The 23,823-nt window shown below is 39.0% G+C and overlaps 2 protein-coding genes across 3 annotated transcripts in view; one reads left to right on the forward strand and one right to left on the reverse strand.

Annotated features, from left to right (window-relative positions):
* Window positions 1–15,763: 15,763 nt before the first annotated feature.
* Window positions 15,764–23,823, reverse strand: part of ANAPC10 (anaphase promoting complex subunit 10) — a 458,050-nt gene continuing 449,990 nt past the window's right edge. The window contains exon 7 of the transcript XR_008625236.2: window positions 15,764–16,583. The gene's annotated coding sequence lies outside the window, so the exon portion shown is untranslated. The remainder of the gene's footprint in view (window positions 16,584–23,823) is intronic.
* Window positions 19,487–23,823, forward strand: part of HHIP (hedgehog interacting protein) — a 95,850-nt gene continuing 91,513 nt past the window's right edge. For both annotated transcript variants that reach the window (XM_034959188.3, XM_003815832.5), the window contains exon 1: window positions 19,487–19,770. In XM_034959188.3, the coding sequence (XP_034815079.1) occupies window positions 19,492–19,770 (279 nt within the window). In that variant the 5' untranslated portion in view covers window positions 19,487–19,491. The remainder of the gene's footprint in view (window positions 19,771–23,823) is intronic.

The raw sequence follows: 23,823 nt of genomic DNA on the forward strand, positions 1-23,823 counted from the left end.
GCGCACTGGCCTATGTCATGGGCCATGTGACAAACAACTGAAGATGCTCTCTGGACAGCAGCCAACAAGAAATGGAGGCTTTCAGTCCAACAGCCTGCAAGAGACTGAATGCTGCTAACAACATGAATCCTGAAGTATGTCTTGACATGAAAAAAAGGGAAAAGAATATTATTTTAAAAGAGTGGAGAAAGTTATAGTTGCTAAGTGGTTAAGCAAGCCAAGGACTGAAAAGTGTTACTTGGATATAGTAACTGTATATAGTAATCATTGATGAGCTTAGCAGGGACCATTTCAGTGGAACACTGGAGTTGAAAACCAGAATGGAGTGAGTTGAGAAGCCAGTGGAAGGGGGTCCTTCCTCAGTCTAGCCTTCATTGAGACTGATGCCCCAGCCAGCATCTTGATAGCAGCACTGAGAGACCCTGAAGCCAAGCCTGTACTTCTAATCCATAGATACTGTGAGATAATAAATGTGTTTTGTTTTAAGCTGCTGACTTTGTGATAATATGGTTACAAAGCATATATAACTAATGCAGAGGATGTCATCAGAGATAGGAATGTCAGACCAGAAGTGATGACAAGCACTGGGTTATCTCAGTAGTAGGTGGATAAGGTGAAGTGAAGGAAGGAAACAGTGAGAATGAGAACAACTTAGAGAATCATGTTTTGTTTGTGTTCCATCATGACTAAGAAGTTATATATGCAATGAACTTCGGACTTTGAAGACATATGATTAAACAAAAGGTATTATTGAGAGAACTGTTGGCCGTACACATATGGAAGGATGTGGTATTTTACTGATAATCAAAAAATGAACACAATAATAGGATATCTGTGTCTAGGATAAAACAATAATCACAGCCCAGTCTTTTGGAAGCCTCAATGCATTTACTGAGCTTGGTCATTTGACATGTCTGTGTTTGTACATAACTCTGTGACTTACCAACTATGTGACTACGGGAAATTTTCTTCACTGAGTTTTTGTTTCTTATGTATAAAATGTATATATTAAAGTAGGGTTGTTATGACGATTAAATGAGATAATAGATGGAGAACACTTGTCACTGCACATGGCATAAAGTTAGGCTTAAATATAACTCTTTCTACCAGCTTTTCACAGAAGAAACTCCTACTTCACACACACACATATAAATTGATCAAATGAATTCGAAAACTAGAAAATGTCACATAAGAGGTCAAAGAAAGATCTTAGAAGAATCTATTTCTAAAAAGTCATCCAGGCCAGGCACGGTGGCTCACATCTGTAATCCCAGCACTTTGGGAGGCCAAGGCAGGTGGATTGCTTGAGGTTAGGAGTTCAAGACCAGCCTGACCAACATGGTGAAACCCCGTCTCTACTAAAAATACAAAAATTAGCCAGGTGTAGTGGCACATGCCTTTAATCTCAGCTACTCAGGAGGCTGAGGCAGGAGAATTGCTTGAACCCGGGAGGCAGAGGTTGCAGTGAGCCAAGATCATGCCACTGAACTACAGCCTAGGAGACACAGCGAGACTCCAACTCAAAAAACAACAACAACAACAAAAACAAACAAACAAACACCTAATCCATCCAGATAGGTAGAATACCACACACAAAAAAATTGATAAATTAATTATGTCCCAGAAGGGAAGAAGGAGGAAAAGCCCGTTTTTAAAAAGAAATGAGGTAAGGCTTGATTACAGACTTACAGAATGTAACACTAACTTTCAGAAATATGATCTCATTTTCCCCTGAGGAGATACTAAATCGGCATCCATACCTCACAAAAGCAACACACTTTTAAACCCTTCTTTTTCTAACTGTGAGTAAAGACTTTATTTCAGAACTATGTTGTACCTCCAGATGCAGTGCTAGCTTTCGACTGGCCTCATATACAGTGCTTGTCACTTTTTCAAGATGAAAGTAAAGCTATTCTTCCTCAGGTGCTTATTAATCATCGTAAGCTATCGTTTAAAAGCAATAAACAATGCACACATGGTGATTAGCATAGGATTATTTTTCATAAGAAAATAAAGTCTGGCTCAATATGTTTTGGATTCACACTCACAAGGAAAACCCACCATGTAATTCTCCATCTCTTTACCAAGAAGAAAGAAAGATCACCTGTTTTGAAGGGCACACAATCCTGATATTTAGATTAATTTATGCTTATAACTATCCAAAGAAATTTCAAGAACTAGTTATGTTAGCGAATATATTTTTTGGATATTTTAAATAGAAAAATCACTTTTTATGTAAGATAAAAAATCAAAGCACCAAAAGGTTAAATTTCATGGAACCTCTGGTCTTACAAAATACAAATAGGTCTTAAAGTATAAAAGCTTTCTCTTATATCCAACATTTATTCTAATTTTTTGCATATAAAAGTATCTGTAATGTGTACCAAATGCCCAGGTGTTTACAACTATTAATAAATGAAAATGTTTGTAGAACTTCATGCCTTTGGGCAGGACATAAAATTTAGAATACTTCCAACAAAAACCTGAAGAATTTCTTCATAAGTAAATCACATTCGGAAAATAAAATAAAACATACAATTCACAAATTTTAGAAAAAGACGGAATTTGAAATCATGCTCCACACCACACAAATAATTTTTAACTATGTCACATGCTATTAAATCAGATATTGTTGCCTTAGTTTTAATAATGTCTTTGGTCCAAAAATTGACATAAGTTTTTGTTTCAGTCTGTCAGAACATTTTTTCAGAAATGTATCTGTCCCTTTCTAGACTGCATGACCAAAAAAATTGTTGCAAATACACATTTTAAACTAGGTTTAGACGTTTTTATAACACGGCATTTTTCCAAGATAATTATTTATAAGATAAGGAATGCTTTAAATGGTTGATAATATTTAAATTATCATATATTTAGGTTTGATCTAACTATATATTTTTGAAAATATGAAATAAAGTTATCCTTCAAATTTTTTAAAAAATGTTTTACCAAATTGTCTAACTGACTAAATTGTACACAACTTAGTATTGTTGAGGATTGGTTCTGTGTCTTGATTAAGGTAGCCCTGTTTTGAATAAATGTCTTGGTATTTTTACACTACTCTTGAGTTAAAAACAGCATGTTTTCATTTAGTCATTAGCGAATATTCATTTGCGTATTTTGTTTTAGTGGCTTAGTTGCCAAACATTTAGCTAAATGATAAATAGATACTCATTGAAGAGTTAAACTTTCCAACAGGGTGGTCTTGATATGAGTCAAAGCCAGGAAATTAATGCTTACTTTCCAAAACACCTAATGCACACAAAAGTAATTAATTTGATAGCTGTGTAGGCTTTCAATTCTGTGAATTTATAATGTCTTCCATATTTTATTGTTTACATAGTTAAGGTATTATACTTCCTTATAACATTTACATAGAGTTGAGATACAAATAAGTTAATTTAATTGATGTAATCATTAATTACTGAATCATCTCAGTTGTGATCGTTCTGTTTTATGAGGTAATTTCACGATGTAGACTGTTTTCCATTATTTTATAATTAAGTACCATTTCTGCACACCCTCTCCTCCCATTAGCTCACCGTTGAAATTCCGTGAAGGAAAATGTATTAATAAATTACACCACTTGCAGCTGATTCAGGTATTACAGAAAATTGACGCTCACTAAAGAAATACTATAAAAATAACAGTTAAGCCATTACCACTAAATAAAGCTATGCTTTAACTGAGTTTGGTTTGACAAGATGCAATTCCAAGAGACATAACTTTCAGGCATCATAAGAAATCTACATGAGACTCCTGTTGCAGGCATCCAGGGATCTCCATCTCAATTCTGTCCTTATTACACTGACTCCAGTCAATGTGCAGAGAGCAAATCAGTGAATTGAGGATGTCCAGTGGGGTGTTAACAAAGTTATGGAGATTCAAAAACACATATAGGATACAGGGCTGGCAGCACCAAAGAGGCTATGGGGATGGCGGTAGATTACAGAGCCTACAGCTGTAGCCAGATGTAGTGAATGCTGCAGATAGATTATTCCATCATGATTCAGACATGATAAAGTACCAATTGTAGACATTTAGTAAATGTAGATGCCATCTGCTAAGTGCTGCTGCTCCTAAAGATTTTAAATCTAGCAACAAAATTTTATCCAATGGAATTAAAAAGTAAATATAAGATGTAAAGTACAAATAATAAGACATAATTAATACATATTCCTTAATATCTGTTTTATAATGAATTAATTATATAGTAAAATAGTTACAATGAATCATGAATAACTTAAATATAAATTGAATAGATTTAAAACAATTATGAAATTATGATTAATATGAATTAAACTGTAATTAATATATCTGCATAGTAACTTTAAGAGAAAATGTCATGGGAATGAAGCTTGAAAAGATGATACAACCTAAGCAAACAATGCACCTTTTTTGGCAAATTTACAATTAATGCATTTTAAATAAAACTTTGCCAAAATTAACTCCTCCCTTTTCCAATATCCATCTCCAAAGTTCCTTGCTCTGGAGTCAATACTCTGGGGCATGGTCTTAAGCATGCCACGTTGCTATTGTTGATGAGGCCAAAGACCTCTCCAGGTGCTCCGTTCTTGAGGGCTTAGATGTCATCTCCATAAAAATAATTCTGCCATCTGCCTGTATGTCAGCAACTTACTTCTCATTCCTATAAAGGCTCAACCACTATTTTGCAACTTCCCTACTTTAAGAAGAATTCTATTTCAGAAAAATTTAAGCACTTATAAATGTAAAGTGAATAATAGACAGGTCAGCAGGGGTCAGATGATAAAAGCTCATATATTTTTCCTATAGAATCTGGACTTTTTTCTTAATTGACTATGAATTCGTTGAATAATTTTATGCAGGAGAAGCATATGAAATGAGTTGTGGTATACAAGAATTCATTTAGTGGCACTAGGCATAATGGAGTAGAGTTGAAGGAAATAAATTATAGGCTTGGAAAGCTTAGGGAGATGTTATAGTAATGCTGATAAGAAATGATAGGCCCCTAATATATAATGGACCTAGACAATGATCATGAATAGCTGTTGAACCCCTTAGATAGATGATTATAGAAATTTTTTAAGTGAATGGATTAGTATAATAATGCTTAAAGTCATTGAAAAGTCTTATTGTTACAATGAGAGAAATAGCCATACATTATATGTTCCCAAATATGATGAAATAGAAACCACTTATGGAATATTCTTGCAAAAATTCCATTCAAACCTCTAGAACTAAATATGAGTTTACAGAAAATACAGAGATACAGAAACTGGCTTAAAGATATTAGGACAATACAATCAAATAAATCTGCAATGTTTAGAGAGATCCTACAGAACAAACGACCTGATGTCTTCAGTAAATAAATGGGAAAGAAAAACAAAAAGGGGCTGAGTGTGGTGGCTTACTCCTGTAAATCCCAGCACTTTGGGAAAACAAGGTGGGCAGACCACTTGAGCTCAGGAGTTCCAGACCAGCCTGGCCAACATGGAGAAACCCCATCTTTACTAAAAATACAAAATTTAGCCAGGCATTGTGGCATGGCACGCATCTGTAATCCCAGGTACTCGGGAGGCTGAGGCACGAGAATTGCATGAACCCAGGAGGTGGAGGTTGCAACGAGCCAAGCTCATGCCACTGCACTCCAGCCTGGGCGACAGACTGAGATTCTGTCTAAAAAATAAATAAATAAATAATAAAAAAATTAAAAAAATTAAAAATTTTTAAAAAGGAGGAACCTCTCTAAACTAAAGAAGAATCAGTAAAGTTATGTCAACCAAATGCATTGCATGGATCTTGCTTAGCTCCAGATTTGAACAGACCTATTATAAATATATGTGACAATCAAGAAAATGTAGTGGACATATTAATATATTTCATAGTGGACACGAGAATAAATTATTAAGGAATTATTATTTTTATGATGATAAAAATTTTGTTCCTATGTTTTAAGAATTTTTTCCTTTTAGAAATGCATACGTTTTACCGAGGAAATGATATAGCATCTGGTACTTATTTTAATATAATCCAGTGGAGGGTTGAAATAGAGAGGAATATACATTAAATAAGATTAGCCAAATGTTGGTAATTGTTGAAGCGGAGCCACAGTTGTATTTTACTGTGTTTAAAATTTCCTATAGTGAAAAATTTAAAATGTTTGTTAAATAAAAGAAGCAATAGCTGAGAGGATGGAAAGAAGTACATAATTTTGAGCAATATTTAAGAGGTACTATGCACAAGACATAATGGCCAATTGTATCTAAAAGAGGAAGTGAGCATGGCTCATAAATTTTTAGACTTGTGATTAGAAGTATGAACGTACTGGCCAGGTGCAGTGGTTCATGCCTGTAATCCTAGCACTTTGGGAGACAGAAGCAGGTGGATCACCTGAGGTCAGGAGTTCGAGACCAGCCTGGCCAACATAGCAAAACCCCATCTCTATTAAAAATACAAAAATTAGCGGGACATAGTGGTGGGTGCCTGTAGTTCCAGCTACTCAGGGACTGAGGCAGGAGAATCGCTTGAACCTGGGAGATGGAGGTTGCAGTGAGCCGAAATCGTGCCACTGCACTCCAGCCTGGGAGACAGAAAGAGACTCCATCTCAAAAAAAAAAAAAGTACTAATGTACTGTTCATCGAGACAGAAAGTACATGTGGAGGAGCAGATTTAGAAATAAAGATGACCAGTTCAGTTTGGGATTGCGGAGTTTGAAATACTAGCTGGATATCCAAGCAAAAATGTCCAAAGATAATACCAAGAAGAGCCAAGGATAGAAATTAGGGGTACATAAACATGTAAAAGAGATGTAGAGAGGAAGTGAAGGCTGAGGAGTTGTATCCAGATAAATAGGAAACCCAGTTGAGACTGGAGTTACTGAAACAGGAGAAGACATAGTTTCAGGGAAAGGAATTTGTCATAGTGTCAATTAAATAATTAAATGTTAGTTACTATATATCTTTAGTTTTAGCAACTAAATAGCAAGTGGTGTCAGTTCAAGACGGCAAACTGAGCCTATAAATTTATCCCATCTTTTTCCTGGGATTCCACTAAAATAATATTCAGTAGTCCTCCCTTATTCAAGATTTTGCTTTCCATGGCTTCAGTTACCTGTGGTCAAACTCAGCCCAAAAATACTAAATCAAACATTCCAGAAATAAACATTTGTGAGCTTTAAATGGCATGCCATCCTGAGTAGTGTGATGAATTCTCATGCTGTCTATTCTGTCCCACTTGGGATGTGATTCATTCCTTTATCCAGTGTATTCACACTAAATACTCTAGCCACCCCTTAGTCACTTAGTAGGCATCTCAGTTATAAGATGAGATGGGATGATGCTTATTTTACTTAATAGTAGTCCCAAAGTGCAAGAAGAGTGGTACTGACCATTTGGACATGCCAGAGAGAGGCCTGAAAGTGCTTTTTTGAGGCAAAAAGTGAAAGTCCTCTACTTAAGGAAAAAGTCTTACGCTGAGGTTGCTAAGCTCTATAGTAAAAACAAATCTATTTGTGAAATTGTGAAGAATGAAAAACAAATTTGTCCTAGTTTTACTGTTGCACCTCAAACTGCAAAAGTTATAGACATAGTGCTTTCATCTTAGATTTAAGATGAAAAGGACATTACATTTGTGGGTAAAAGACATGAATAGGAATGTGTTTCAATTGATAGCAATCATCCACTGGGGGTCCTGAAACATAGCCCCAAGGTTAAGGAAGGGTTACTGCATACCAATTTAAAAGGGCAGAGGCAAACACAGAGCTGTGAAAAGAACAAGAAGAAGTTTATCAGTGGATAAACTAGTTCAACACATTTCTAGAAAGTGGAAAACTAGTGGAAGAGTGGAGCTCAATAAAGCAGACTGGGAAAAGATGCAGTCCAGAATAAATATGGAGAAGCTGCGGCCAAGGCGGGAGCCATTCTGTCTTTCAGAACCTGGGGGAGGTTATAGACTCAAGGATACCAGGTGTGATGGGCAGCAGAATACAGCATAAGACTAAAAACAGAAACAGTTACTGAAAGTCTGCTACTGATTTCCCTTCCTTATATTCAGAATACACAGCAGCCAGGTGTTACCCTCTAGGCAAAAAAAAAAAAAAAAATAGAAAGGGTTGTGTGCTTTCAAAATAAATTTAACACGCTGTACAAAATGAGTAACTGTGGATGTTGGAGTACCAGAAAAAAAAAAAAAAAACATTCTGAGAGTCATGGTTCCCCAGGGTAATGGCAGAGTAGGGAAGAAGGCACGGTCACGGGTCTGGAAACAAAAGGTGATAGACAGAACTAAAAGGTTTAGATATGAGACAGGGAAATGTAGTTAGGATTACCATTCATAATAAAGAGCAAAAATGGAAAAAGACTGAAATAAACTCCCACCAACTACTTTGTGACACTGTAGATTACATAAAGTGATAGGCCCACAGAAACAGGAAGACATGAACAGAGGCTGATAATAAAATATTGAAATGAATCACCCACTGGCTTGGTAACTGGGCGTGCTATACCCTGTATTTATTAAAGTAATTGAATTGGTTATTGAAAAACTTCCTATATGCATGAATAAAAAGATCTAAGACTCCTGCTTCTAGTCAAGATGGAATAAGAGGGATCAGATTAATCAACCCCCTGAAACTACTAAATAGTTAATATTATGATATTTTAACAATGGGAATTAAAACTGAACAAATTTTTTAGGCATTGCATATCAAATAAGTAAGCAGAGGACACTGACCCCTGAGAGAGGGAAAACAAACAAGGTAAGCCCTATGTCTGTCCCAGTTTACTGCCCAGACAGATTTTCTAGGCAGCAATGCAGGGAGGGGGAATTGAGAGAGAGCTAAGCATTAACTTTGAACTGAAGAGACAGACATGGGGTCTAGAGAGGCCAAGGGAACTGGTGTTAAGAAAGCAGAGTACTAGAGAGGAGCCAGCTGCACACAGAAAGCTATGGAGATCCACAGAGGGATACCCTCCAATTCTTCAGCTGTGTATTTAGCACAGAATGCATATTGGGAAATTACTAGAGAAAAGGGAAGAACCACTTGAAAGAAGTAGGTCCTTAGAGCTCACATAGGCCTAAGAATAGTTGGTGTTACAAGAGCCAGAGGAGAACACCTCATAATTCAAGGAAAATCAGGCAGTGTCCATTTTTTTCTAGGCAAACTTAGAATAGTATTGTCTTAGTAGTGGAGAAAATAAGATTTAGAATGGAGGTGGTTCTGGTTTCACCTAACAAAGTTTAACAGCAGGCTTGAAAAGATCAAACTATTACTAAGTAATTTAACTGTACTTCAGAGCAAAACTCAAGAATATTTATAGAACTATAATGCCAAGCATCCAACAAAGTAAATGTCACAGTATTTATAATCTGTCTTAGTTTGGGCTGCTAAAATAAATTACCATAGACTGGTGGGTTAAATAACAAATATTTATTTTTCGCAGCTCTGGAAGGTGGGATGTCAGAGATTAGGGTGCCAACATGGTTAAGTTCCGGTAAGAGCCGTCTTCCAGGTTGCAGATGGCCAACTTCTCCAAGTATCTTCACATGGCAGAAAAAAGTGAGAGAGCTCTCTGGAGTCTCTTCAGTAAGGGCACCAATCTGATCTATGAAGGCTCCACTTCCATGCAGAAACTACCTACCAAAGGTCTCACCTCCTAATACTATCGCATTAGGAATTAGGATTTCAACATCTGAAGTTTGTGAGGACACAAACACTTTGTCTAAAACCAAAATCTAATACAAATTATCAGGCATGCAAAAAAGCAGGAAAATATGAGCTGTAAAAGAGACAAAAATCAACAAAATCAGTCCCAGAACTGACACACGTAACAACATCAATACACAAGGACATTAAGATAGGTATTAAAACTGTCTATTCCCTATGCTCAAAAATGTGCAAGAATGTAGAGAAAGATGAATCAGGCAAAGAACAGACTGACGAGACTTTAAAAGACTCAAATCAAAATTTAGAGATAAAAATGCAATGCTTAAAATTAAAAAAATACATTTGATGAGGTAAACAGAAGATTAGACATTTAGAATTACCTAAATGTCTAAAAGATACAGAAATTATCTAAAATGAGACACAAAGAATAAAGGCTAAAAAAATAAATGAACAGAGCTTCAGTGAGCTGTTGAACAACTTCAAGTGGCCTAATATATATACAGAGTCCTTGAAAGATGGGGAGGAGGAAAACACTGAAGATATAATAACCAAAAAAATTAGATGAACTCTATAAACCTACAGATCCAAGAATAACCTCAAGCACAAGAATATGAAGAAAACTACACCAAGGTATATTAGAATCAAATGGCTTAAAGATATTGATAAAGGAAAAATATGAAAAGCAATCAGAGAAGAAAGACACATTATATACAGAGGAACAAAATAAGAATGAGGGTAATTTCTCACTGGAAAAATGTAATTAAGAAGATAATAGAGCAACATCTATAAATACTGAAGGGAAAAAAACAATCTGTCAACCTAAAATTCTATACCCGGAAAAACTGTCTCTCAAAAACAAAGGTTAAAAAAAAAAAAGACTTTTTCTGATATACAAAAGCTGAGAATAAAACTATCACCAGCAGACCCTTACGACAAGAACTGTTAACGCATGTTCTTCAGGCAGAAGAAAAATCATATCAGATAGAAGTTTGGATTTACACTAAAAAATAAATAGCAGTAGAGACTTTTTCTGATATACAAAAGCTGAAAATATAACTATCACCACCAGATCCTTACTACAAGAACTGTTAACACATGTTCTTCAAGCAGAAGAAAAATCATATCAGATAGAAGTTTGGATTTACACTAAAAAATAAATAGCAGTAGAAACGGTAAATATATGGATAAATCTAAAAGACTTTTCTTATTTTAAAATCTCTCTAAAAGATAAATGTCTATCTAAATAAAAAATATTAATACCATACTGAAGTATATAACATACAGGTAACATATATACAAAGGCTGGAAAGGAGAAATGAAAGTATATTGTTTTAAGGTTTTTATACATGAGGTGGTGTAATATTAACTGAACATATAATGTGACAAGTTAAACCCTAAAGTAACCACTAAAAAAAGAATATGAGGCAATAAGCCAATAACAGAAATAAAATGCAATAATAAAAAATGATGAACCCCAAAATAGGGAAAAGAGTAAAAAGGAAATAAACAATAGATAGGACAAATAGAAAACAAATAGTAAGGTAATGGATTTTAAACCCAACTGAACTACTAATTATATCAAATGTAAAGGGTTTAAACATCTTAATTAAAAGCCATAGGTTATCATATTGGCAAATATAAGCAAAACTCAATCCTATGCTGCTGTACTTTAAATAGACAGAAATAGGTTAAAAGTAAAAGGATGGGAAAAAATATATCACGTTAACATTAATCAAAAGAAAATAGGAGTGGTTATATTAATAATAGAATATTTTAGGACAAAAAATATTACTAGGAAGAAAGAAAGACATTTTATGATGACAGAAGGTTCAATTCATTAGGAAGACATAACAATCCTAAATGTTTATGTACCCAACAACAAAGCTTCAAATTATACAAAGCAAAAATTAATAGATCTGCAAGAAGAAACAGATAAACCCCTATTCAGAGATATAAATAACCTTTCAATAGTTAACAAACAAGTAGATACAAAATCGAAAAGAAAACGTAAGACTTGAACAATGCTATCTACTAAATTGACGTAATCACACTTTCATAGAACGCTCCACGCAAAAACAGCAGAGTATACATTCAACTGTACACAGAATATTTATCAAAATGGACCATTTTCCTGCCTAGAGAAAGTGCCAAAAATTTAAAAATTCTATGCATATGGAATATATTCACTAAAAACAATGGAATTGAGTTAGAATCAACAACAGAACGTCTTCAAAAATAAATCCCCAAGTCTTTGGTCACAGAAGAACTTAAAGGAGGGATTAGAAAGTGTTTTGAACTGAATGAAAATGAAAGCATGACATTTCAAAATTTCTGGAATGTGGCTAAAGCAGTATTAAGAGGAAAATACCTACATTAGAAAGAGAGAGAGACATCAAGACAGAAAGAGGTCTCAAATCACTGACCTCAGGTTTCATTTTAGGAAACTATCAAAATCAGAGCAAATTAAACCCAAAGTAAGCAGAAGAGAATAAACAATAAAGATCAGAGAGGAAATCAATTAAATTACAAAGAAAAACAATAAAGGAAATAAATAAAACCAAGAGCTGGTTCTTTGAAAAAAAAATCAGTGGAATTGATAAACCTACAGTCAGATTGACGAAGAACTAAGAAAAAAAAGATGCAAATTACCACCAATATCAGGAATGAGATAAGTGACATTATTACAGATTCCATAGAATAAAAGGATAACAAGGCAATCGTTATGAACGACTTTGTGCCAAGAGATGAAATGGACAGATTCCTTGAAAAGTGGAGGCTACCACAGCTCACCATGCTGCTAACAGTTCACAGCTTCCCTATCTCCAGAGAATTGTTCTTGGCAGAATGGAATCTGCCTACCTGGGGATGCATGACCCCTAAGGGGAAAACCTGCAAATAATAACCCACTATTATAAGGGTTAAAAAAAATTAATCCCTCTACCCTTGTCTCAAGTTGGAACCAATTCTATGGTGCAATTCATGCTCCAGAGCCCCCTTGGAATTAGGCTGAAGATAGATCCCGCTTCCACCCTTATTTAGCTTCCTTCCCTGGCCATATTCTGCTGTTCTCAACCTCCTCTTCCTTAGTTCTTCTCAATGAATTACTTTCCAAGAATCCCTGTTTCAGCCTCTGTTTATAGAAAATCTTACCTAAGATAGGGCACTAGAGGGAGGCTAGAAGGCAAAAGAGAGAGAGAAAAGACTTGATCCTTTCTCTTAGTTTGCAGTTCCTGGCTACATTATCCCAGCAATGAGCCCTTATCTTGTGTTATGGATTAAATTGTGTCCCGCAAAAGGATGTTAAAATCCTAATGCCCGGTACCTGTAATTATGACCTGATTTGGAAATAGTGTATTTGCTAATGATGAAGGTAACATGAGATCATTAGGGTGAAGTCTAATCCAATATGACTGGTGTCCTTATAAAAAGGAGAAATTTGGATGCAGAGATAGTCATGCATAGAGAACAGATATAGAGAGATCACTACCTACAAACCAAGGAGAAAAGCACTGGAGGCTGCCGGAAGCTAGGAGAGAAGCCCAGACACATTGTGCCTCATATCTCTAGGAGGAGCCAACCCTGCCAACATCTTAATTTCAGACTTCTAGCCTACAGAACTGAGATAATAAATTTCTGGGTTTTTGTTGTTGTTTGAGATGGAGTTTCACTCCTGTTGCCCAGGCTGGAGTGCGATGGAGCGATCTCTGCTCACCACAACCTCCGCCTCCCAGGTTCAAGCATTCTCCTGCATAAGCCTCCCAAGTAGCGAAGATTCAGACATGCGCCACCGCTCCCGGCTAATTTTGTATTTTTAGTAGAGACGGGGTTTCTCCATGTTGGTCCGGCTGGTCTCAAACTCCCGACCTCAGGTGATCCACCTACCTCGGCCTCCCAAAGTGCTGGGATTACAGGCATGAGCCACCCGGCCCGGCCGAATTTCTGTTGTTTTAAGCCACCTAGTTTTGTGGTACTTTGTTAAGGCAGTTCTAGGAAAGGAATATATCCTGTCAATAGCAACTGGTTTCAGCCTCCAATCTTCTTCCCGCACTGACATCATCAGCTTCATTTCATCATCTCAGGTTATCAACACCCGCTGGGCAGCAACCCTTTCTACACAGCTCTACAAGGGCTCTCCAACAAGCATCTAGGTTCTATTAACCCCAACTCTTCCCTCGTCCTCAATCCCTAGGGATGGGAGTGGCTTCCTGCAGTAGTGTTCCCCTTTTGCCTTTTCAGTTCCCTGACACCTATTTAACTAATTCCTCATATGTAATTTGCACTGTGAAAATAGCTAGCATGGTTTATTTCTGACAAAGGCCCCTGATTGAAAACCATCTCATTCCGAATTAAGAGTCTAAATCCATAACATACCTTATAAGATCCCATGCAATGTGGACCCTGGCTATTTCTCTGCCCTTGTTTCTTGTATCTGCCCAAATATTGCCCCAGTAAACACTTTTCCTGACAATGTATACAAAATTATTATTTCTCCCAACCCCTGCAATCTTTCCCCATGCTCCCTTTTCTCTGCAGCATTCCTCCCCATCTGGTATACTCTATATCTGTTACCCATCTTCCCCATTAGAATATGAGTTCCATGAAAAAAGTTTTGTTCACTGCTGTGTTCCTAGGGTCCAGAGCAGGCTCTGGCACACAGTAGGTGCTGACTTTTGAAAGAAAGACTAACTGTAGAAAAAATCCTAGAAGCAGCCCTACCATTGTGTCCATTTACCTGAATTATAACCAATCTTTAATTTTTAAAGGCTGTGTATTTATTGCCTCGCTTTGTTGGCCGTCCTTCCTCTGTGGAATCACACTTTAGTAGCAAGGTCAGCTGCACTTCCTTAGTGATGGTGCACTTTAAATTGTGTGCTTTCTTCTATTTCACAATTTACTTTTTGAGACAAGGTCTTGTTCTGTCACCCAGGCTGGAGTGCAGTGCAATCATAGCTCACTGCAGCCTTGATCTCCTGGGCTCAAGTGATCCCCCCACCTCAGCTTCCCAAGTAGTTGGGACTACAGGTGTGCTCCACTATGCCCAGATAATTTTTCTAATTTTTTTAGAGATGGAGTCTCACTATGTTGCCCAGGTTGGTCTCGAACTCTGGGGCTCAATCAATCCTCCTACCTTGGACTCCCCAATTGCTGGGATTACAGGGGCAACCCACTGTGCCTGGCCCAATTTAAAGTTTTTATAATGCAAATATGAGCTCCATTTTAAACCTTTAAAAATTATCAACTCAATCAAGATCAGCCACTCAGCAGCATTTATTGAGAGGCCGGTTGCTCTACTATGAGTCTAAACTAAACTATGTTGGGGTCTCCAAAGAAGGAAATGCAATTCCTGCCCTTCTGGAGATTATAATCTCATGAATATTTAACTTGCACATATGAAAACATCTCAGGTATTTACCAATGATGCACAAAAGAAAATAAATAAAATGTATCTATATGCTTTTTAGATGAGGTGCAATGCTTGAAAGGCCATTCAAACTAGAATAATTCTTAGAAGAGGTTGCTGTTAAGCCAGAATTTAAAGAAAGAGACAAAGATGGATAAGTATGAGGTAGGAAAGAAAGGGCACTTGCAAAAACAAAAGGAAATGACAAATACATGGCACTAACTTAATTAGTTACCTGGAGTGTATAAACTAAAAATCTATGAATTTGGCCTCTAGCCTTTCCATTCTGAGTTATCTATTCTGCACTTCTCCTCAAATGTATCAAATTATATTCTGAACTCAAAAGATCCTATACTTTAAACAGTGGTTGGAGTCACTTTGTACTCCTTCCAAGTCATCCTAAGTCTCAACTGAAATGTCATTTTCCCAGAGAAGTTTTTTCCAGTCACTTAATCTGAAATAGGTGTGCTTTGTTATTCTGTACCTTAGCATTTCTTTCATACATTTTACCACAATTTATAACTGTAATTTTATTTGTGACCTTATCATTTGTCTTCTATACTAGATTATTAACTATCTAGAAGCAGGGTGTTCGCATTATTTTTCCGTACTATATACATACTGTTTAGCACGGTGCCTGACACTTAATATATATTTGTTGAAATGGAATTAAATAGTACATATTTCTGTGAAGGCCAGAAATCCATACATAAAACTGATTCCAAAACTCAAAATAATTTTATTTCAAACACTTAACAAAGTTAAATTGTCCTCACTTCTGATACACAAAAATGTATATTCATATAACTCTCTTGATATATACATATACATACAAACATAATTCACATACATGGTAATATTCTGACCTTTACCTCTGAAATTAATTTCAATTTGTGTCATATATTTCATTTTTTACAATAAACTAAATACATTCATAAAAATAATTAATTCTTCTAAAGTAGGGAATATAACCCTGGATAGGACCAGGGTAGGAGGGTGGGATGGTCCGAGCTGGTGCCAGCTCATACAAGATGCATTGGTGCACATTTTAAAAAGGACCCACATCCTCTGGGTAGACACAGACACACAGCAACATAAGCTCTGCTTGGTGAATGGAGCCTGGGCAGGACTTCAGCTCCCACTTTATGTGCTCTTGCACAGGGCATGACCTGCGCATAGGTGGCAGTCCTGGAGAGGGTTGCTCAGTGGTGGTGTGAGCAGAAGATGTGATCTAGCCACCCTTGGGCTGTTCCACTCCTTGCTGGAAAGGGCCGATTTGATTTGTCTGGATTATTTTGGTCAACAAGGGGTCCCTTCTTCTTTTCACCACTCTGTCGGTTTAGCTGAAGAGGGAGACCTCTCCAATGAAAGAGGACCATTTTTCACGTTCAAGTGTATGCATGGCTATCCTCTGCTTCTTCAGCCTCCAAGGGGGCTTTTAAGGTTTAATCTAAAGAAATAACCCTGTATTGATTCTTGATTCCTAAGAAATTATGCTGTCAGTCTGGTTGTAGGCAAGGGTTGCAATTTTCCCTCTGGAAAAAACAAATCAGAAGTTAGTCCATTTGTATAACACTGCTTAGTAACTGTTTAGAAATTATATCAGTAACACTAAGAATAAGCTCAAGCTATCTCCTAAGTGACCCAATTTATTGACTTTCAGGACAAACAGTATATGAAATCAATTCTAATTTCCATATATCAAGAAATAACAAGCATGTCTTATTTCAGTAATCTTTTATAAACTTTCTATATCTTAGGGTCATGGGTTATAACAGATGCATAGTATTTTAAAACCAAAATAAATTTACCTTTAAGTGGCCTTAGTATAAGCCATAAGAAAGGCCTGTTTCAAAACTACTAACAGGAATTTATCAGAGTAGGAGCTCAAACTACTGAAATACGATTTTAGAAGGACTTTTATTTTGGAAAAAGAATATAAAACTGGCATTTGGGAATAAAGGGTTAGATAGTGGAAAGCACCCCAGATTGGATCCGAGTCCTTATTCTCAAACTACCTAATGAGATGAAATTGTGCAAGTGATTTAAATTTGATGAGATTCATCTGGAGATCTATTAATGAGTTTAAAGTCTTAAAGTGCTTACTGCTTTCTGATTAATTTTATATTAAAAGTCCTCAAAGCAGAAAGAATGTCAGATAAAAAAATGCATGTGAGATCCAAAGTGGACTTACAATCACATGCATGAAGAAGTCATGTGTATACAACAGCCCCTGGGGAAAATGTTAAATATGTCATGGGGGCCCTACATTTAGCTGAGGACTGGGCCAAACATCCTAGCAGATTCTTTTCAGTTATTCTGATGTGTCATCTCTTTTGGGAAAAACCTAACTTCACTAATATCCAGGCTCAGGAAGTGAAAAAGACAGAAGCCTTACCTAGCCACTGTGACCAGAAGTGATTAATTTAATCAACTGCCCACCTCAACCATCACCAACTTTTGCAATCGCTTGGCGAAATCAATGTCCAACAAGTGAAGCAAACCCAAATGTGGTGAACATTCCTCCATTGCCAAAATGGGACAACTGCCTTATCTCCTCATCAAAGCCCATCTTCTGGGAAATCAGCTTCTCTGTTAAATACCCAAGTGGGCTAGAAGCGCATTTTGTGGGCAACCCTATAGAAGCTCGTCCTGATGCCAACTTGCAGGGATCCAGTAAACCTCAAGTCACCGCTCCTGATAACGTAGACATCTTTTTAGACACACTATTTACACAGACTTTGTCTAGCTGGGGAAGAGGTTAATTTACTTGTATACACGGGGATAAGTAGAGCACAGCGCTTCTGGATGCCCTCAGACTTGCATCTAATTCTTTCTCCAGATCTAACGCCTCTGTTTCTACACCCGGGGGAACCTCTCCCCGGGGACTGCGCGCGCGTGCGTGCAGGTGTGTGTGTGTGTGTGTGTGTTAAAACGAACACTAATTCCGCGCCCAGCTTCTCTCTCCGTCCACCTGCGGCCCAAGAACTTGTGTTCCCAGATGGTACCAGCGGGGCCCGGCTTATTCCCGAACACATGTGGGGCCCTGAAAGGGGCGTCGGGGACTAACCCGCCCAAACCGTGGCAAGACTCGGGCTTGGCCTGTGGCCCGACACACCGCCCCACTCCGCGCACACGCGTCTGTGCCACTTCAGTGGCTTGCAGGACCTCCGGCGAGGATGAGTCTCCAAACCATCTCAGCCTACTCAACGGCATCTGGGATGTCCCCCTGCCTCTAAGTCAGACCCCAAGAAAGATCTTTGAGGACTTGAGCTTCACGTTGAAAATCAGTGTGGAAAATGGGGGTGTCAGTGCGGCTGGGGGAGACAAAGGGGCCCAAAAGCTCCCTCCCGTCCGCTCCAGCCCACTTAGTTCACCCTCCCACGGGGCGAGGGGCGGGCCGGGGGGCTGGGGTGCGGATGGCCCTGGAAGGGGTCCCTCCCTTCCCACCTCCTACGGCCCACTCTTACTTACTTTCTCTCGGAGCCTCAGCTTGGCCGCCTTTAGCCCAGGCAGTGCGGAGGGGAAGCGGGGAGGAGAGAGGAGCCTGCGGGCTGCAGCAGCCGGGCAGTCCCGGAATCTCCGGACTGCGTCCCTGCCCCAAGCCCGCCGGGAACCCGGGCCGTGGACGCCCCCACCCGGGGGCCGCGGCGAGGCGGGCGCGCGGGGTTCAGCACCCTCGAGGCTGGCTCCGAAGACTCGCGGCCCTCCCCCTCCGTCCGCCGCCGTCGCGGCTAGCCGCCCCTCCCCGCCGCAGCAGGGAGGCCGCCGGGGCCCGGGGGACGCGCTCGCGCGGGGGCCGCCCCCTCCCCTTCCCTCCACCCTGGGCGGGGGCGCGCGAGAAGCGGTGACGTCAAGGGGCGCGCTGTGGCAGCACCTCCCCGCGCGCTAGTTAAAAAGAAGAAGAAAAGAGGGAACGAAACATGAGAGGCTGTGTGAGAAGCTGCAGCCGCCGGCAGAGGAGACCTCAGCATCATCTAGAGCCCAGCGCTGGCCCTGCCTCCGCCTGCCCCGCCGCCGCCGTCGCCGTTTCTGTTCCTGCTACTGTCCCACCTAAACAACTCCCGTTACACGGACAAGTGAACATCTGTGGCTGTCCTCTCCTTTTCTTCCTCCTCTTCCAACTCCTTCTCCTCCTCCCACTTCCCAGCCGCAGCAGAAAGCCCCCAACCCAACTGACACTGGCACAACTGCAAACGGTGTCATCCGCACAACTTTATCTCGCTCCTCGGGCTCCCCTAAGGCATCGGACCCATCGCCGCGTCTTTTATTTTTTGCAAAGTTGCATCGCTGTACATATTTTTGTCCCCGCCACCTCCCTCTGTCTCTGGAGTGCCCTACAGCCCCGCAAACTCCTCCTGGAGCTGCGCCCTAGTGCCCCTGCTGGGCAGTGGCGTTCCCCCCCATCCTCCCGCGCCCAGCCCCTGCTGCTCTGGGCAGACGATGCTGAAGATGCTCTCCTTTAAGCTGCTGCTGCTGGCCGTGGCTCTGGGCTTCTTTGAAGGAGATGCTAAGTTTGGGGAAAGAAACGAAGGGAGCGGAGCAAGGAGGAGAAGGTGCCTGAATGGGAACCCCCCGAAGCGCCTGAAAAGGAGAGACAGGAGGATGATGTCCCAGCTGGAGCTGCTGAGTGGGGGAGAGATGCTGTGCGGTGGCTTCTACCCTCGGCTGTCCTGCTGCCTGCGGAGTGACAGCCCGGGGCTGGGGCGCCTGGAGAATAAGGTAGGCACTCACCGGCTTCACGGATGCGTATTTGGCATATTGGCTGGGTGGGGTTCCCTGTGGCTCTGGCAAAGCCGGTGGCTGTAAGAAGGTCAAAACTTCTTTGGGGGAGTTCTTTTCATAACTTTTCTAAAGCGCTAACGTGATTCCGTTGTGTGTTCCTCTGGGGTAAGCAAGTAGCATTTCCTCCCCCAGAGTCCGCGGTCGGGATGCTGTGCAAACTTGCCTATCTCTGAAAACAGACGCTTCTGCGGTACCCGCACCCTGGGCTGGGTAAATATTTTAAAAGAATCGCGATGAACAGTGTGTTTTGGATCGAATGGGGCATTGGCTGCGGTGAAACTGTAAATTAAGGTGGCTGTGGTTTCCGGTTTATTTTTCTAGGGTAAAAAGATTTGTGCTGTTTTCTCCACGTGCTCGGTTAGGGAGAGGATTGAATCGTAAAGGATGTTGAAGCATGGTTGGTTTATGATCCCCAGCCCCGTCAGAGGGGGGTGTCTTGCATTACATTAGTTAAACCAACAGAAAGGAACTCCTGGTCCTCCGGTTAGGGACCTGAAAAAAACTGGCGAAAGATTTTGCTGGGGCGTTATTTATCACATAAAACTGAGACGATTCTCCGTCATTTTGTAACATTATAAATTCAGACTTTCAGGGTCAGTTAGTGTCTTGGAAGATCTACTCTAAGAATTTAAGAGTAATGGCATTTACGTTATCCTTGTGTTAATAAGTTTAACTAAATACTAACATGGTGTTTGTTGACTGTAAAGGCACGCTTGTTTTTGAGTTTGCAATATCGTTCTTGCCAGGAGATGCAGTCATGGGTGGTATCTACTGTACTCCAAGGAATCATTGCTGGCTCACATCATTAACAATCACTGCACGTGAAATAAACAATCAGGTGTCTTTGCTCCCCCTCCCTTTCCCCATTTTAGGTTTAATTAAGAATTCCTCTGTTAGAACACTGCCAGTTGTCAAGGTCTGAGAGACTCTTGGAAAACTTGTGCTTCAGTCTTGCTGGCGCATAATAAAAAAAAAAAATACCCAGGCTGAATCTAATTTTTATGCTCAGTTCACGGTAGATTTCACTCTATTCTCATGTAAACAGCTCCTACGAATCAACATATGTGTCTGGGTGGTATCTCTCACTTTGTTTTGTAACAAAAAGCCATATTGCATCATTTAATTTGCTCAAGTCATGCAAATAGGAAAAAATCAATAGGACAAAAAGGGGTCGACTTATCCTCCTCCCCACTAAACTGCTGCCCACACACAGAGTCCTGTTGCTTATGGCAAAAGAATAACAACAACACCATTGTATTTGTTAGTTGGTTCACTAATGGGTGAAACTAGAGAACATCATTCTCTTTCAGTCCCCAGCTCTGTCCAAATGTTCATGCCTTTTGAGGGAGCATTTGTCCAACTCCTTCTATTCCCAGATGAGTGAGAAGTGTCTTGCTGCAGGTTTTCAGCTGCAACTCTCTTTTTATTCTTACCATATGCAGCAGGAGCCTGAGATTCAGGGAACAGATATTCCAGGATTTTATTCAAAGCAATGTCTTTAAGCTCCTGTGTTGCAATTGCATTAAGTTTCAAAATAGCTATATTCAGGTCACCTTAAAGGTTTTATCAGGAGCCCTAAAGAACCAGGAAATTCAGAGAAAAGTTTAGAAATATTTGCCATTGAGTCTCCCTTGGTGCAATACGTACTATGAATATACTGATGATCTAGAGACCCCTGCAATACTCAACTCTTCCAGAGACATGTGGAATGAAAATTTTGTTCTTGACTAAATGGTGGGGAGAAGGGGAAGGGGGATGGGACCAAGGGGAGTTATAGCCCTTAAGAGAAGTTATATAAAAATTTTTTTAAAGAAATCATTCTTTAGGAAGAAATCTGCCATGTTAACTATATACATTCCTTTCTGTCTTATGTGCTTCCAATCTCCAACAAACCCCTACTCATTTGGAAAGTGTGTCTGAATTAAGTTTGGTACACTAGACTTTTGCTGGTTCTATTACAAGAGGTTTATAAATCAACAATACCCAAATTGTTCAAAACAGAGATTTGCTATAGCTATGCATATGCATTCTTGACCTATGTTATTTCTCAAGTTTTAATAGTTTTTAAAACATGTTATTTTATAATAAACTTCAGTGTTTCCCTTTTTCCCGTAAGCCTTCCTGGATTATAATATATGTTAGGATCTTATTTCATAATGTGTATACAGGAGAGATGATTGCTATTTGAAAGGGCCCTTTTTTGTTTATGGAAGAAAAAAAAATTCCCCAGAAAGATTTCTGCAGCTTTTCAAGAAACTACAGTAGTAGCTTTTTCCTACAGGAAGAAATTTCTTAGACAAATAGATAGTAGCAAACTAGGTAGGAATATTAGCATGCTCAGCTATGCAATTAAGTCCTGTTTCTAGGCTAAGAAATTTTTTTTAATGAACTAGAATTGAGTTCAATTCTTTAGCTATGGAATTATGCTCTATTTTAATTTTTTGTATATTTTAATAATGTTGTATATTGTAATAAGATTGTTAACTACCATGACAAATAAGTACTGTCAAAATTTAGGAAGTCATATTATCTTAGCAATATTTTCGCACTTTCTAAATACAGCATGCTAAAAGGATCTAATTCTTATTAACCAAACTGAATCTGCAACCAACTGAAATACCCCCATTTCTAAAACTTAACTTGTAGCCACAGAGGCATAGAAGCTCTCTCTACCTTGGGTGGTTTCACAGCCAAAGCTGTCAAGAAATGGGTGAAAAGTAATTGTTTTCAAGTGTGCCCTTTTACAATCATTTGTTTGCTCTGGCTCTTTCAGGGACAAAGGCTATTGTTGAACACATCCAACTAAACAAATAACTCATCCTGGGGTCCCTTTAACAGCTGCCTTAGTACAATGATCTATTTACATATTAGCCTAAAATTGAAACTGAACTCTTTAATGACATAATCCAGCACTATAGTTCAGAGACACATGTGTTCTACCCAACAGCTGAACAACCTTGTAGGCATATGATTTTTAGAAATAACTTTTTGTGTACCAAGTGATCTTAAGGCGACATCTTAATATACTGTCATGTATTTTCTCCTTTTGTCCCCTCATCGAACCCATGTGGGTGCCTTTTGCCCTCTTTGTTTAGTTACTTGGTAAATAAAGAGAAATACAGAAGGTCTCTGTCACCCATTTTACTATTTGTTGATAAGCTATAGTTGGAGGCCACACTTTACTGTGTATCCCCTATTTATCTTACCCTTCTTCTATGGATTTTACTTTCGTGTGGCTAAAGATTAAAGGATGACCTGCCAGATGTTATAAATTAGCAACAGCCACAATGATTACTAGGCATGCTGTAATAATGTTTCAAAGTTTTACATGATTTCTGAAGTATATTTAGTTTAAACCACTGTGATGGTTTTGTATACGGCTTTTAAAAATTGAAACAGGAAATTAGCTTAAATTTCTTCTTAAGATTGACCGCATCATCAGAAATAAAGTTAAGGACCTATATAAGACACAGACACATAGGCAAAAAAGAGGAAGAAATTACCCTACACACACCCAGACTCATCTGTCTAAAACACTGTTGCAGCTTTGGCTGAGTCAGTTTAATTGACTTCAGTAAGACTATTGGTTCATTGAAACCAAAGCCAGAATGATGGCTCTATCTATCTTCAAATAGGTATTTACACTGCAGACCTCACACAGAGCAAAAATGTTACCATCCTGCTGGGCCGGAACAGCATGAAACTTTAAAAAGAATAATATTATACTTGATTTCAGATAATTTATTGAATCCTACTTCTGAAACGTTTGATGAGAGATCTGTGACCAGAACACATTCCAAAAATTGTAAAAGACAAAATTCCTTAGGCACTAAAATCAAGCTCTTCCTGGATAGCAGCTGAGAGAGTATACGAGGATCATTTTGTTTTCAGCTATAAAAAATGGAAGAATGCATAATCTCCATAAAACCAAAGGTAATTACATTCCAGTTTTTCAGCCAGCAAAAGAGGTGCCTTCAGCATCCTGCAGTT

Source organism: Pan paniscus, chromosome 3, assembly GCF_029289425.2.
Source record: "Pan paniscus chromosome 3, NHGRI_mPanPan1-v2.0_pri, whole genome shotgun sequence".
In the NCBI taxonomy this organism is placed as follows: Eukaryota; Metazoa; Chordata; class Mammalia; order Primates; family Hominidae; genus Pan; species Pan paniscus.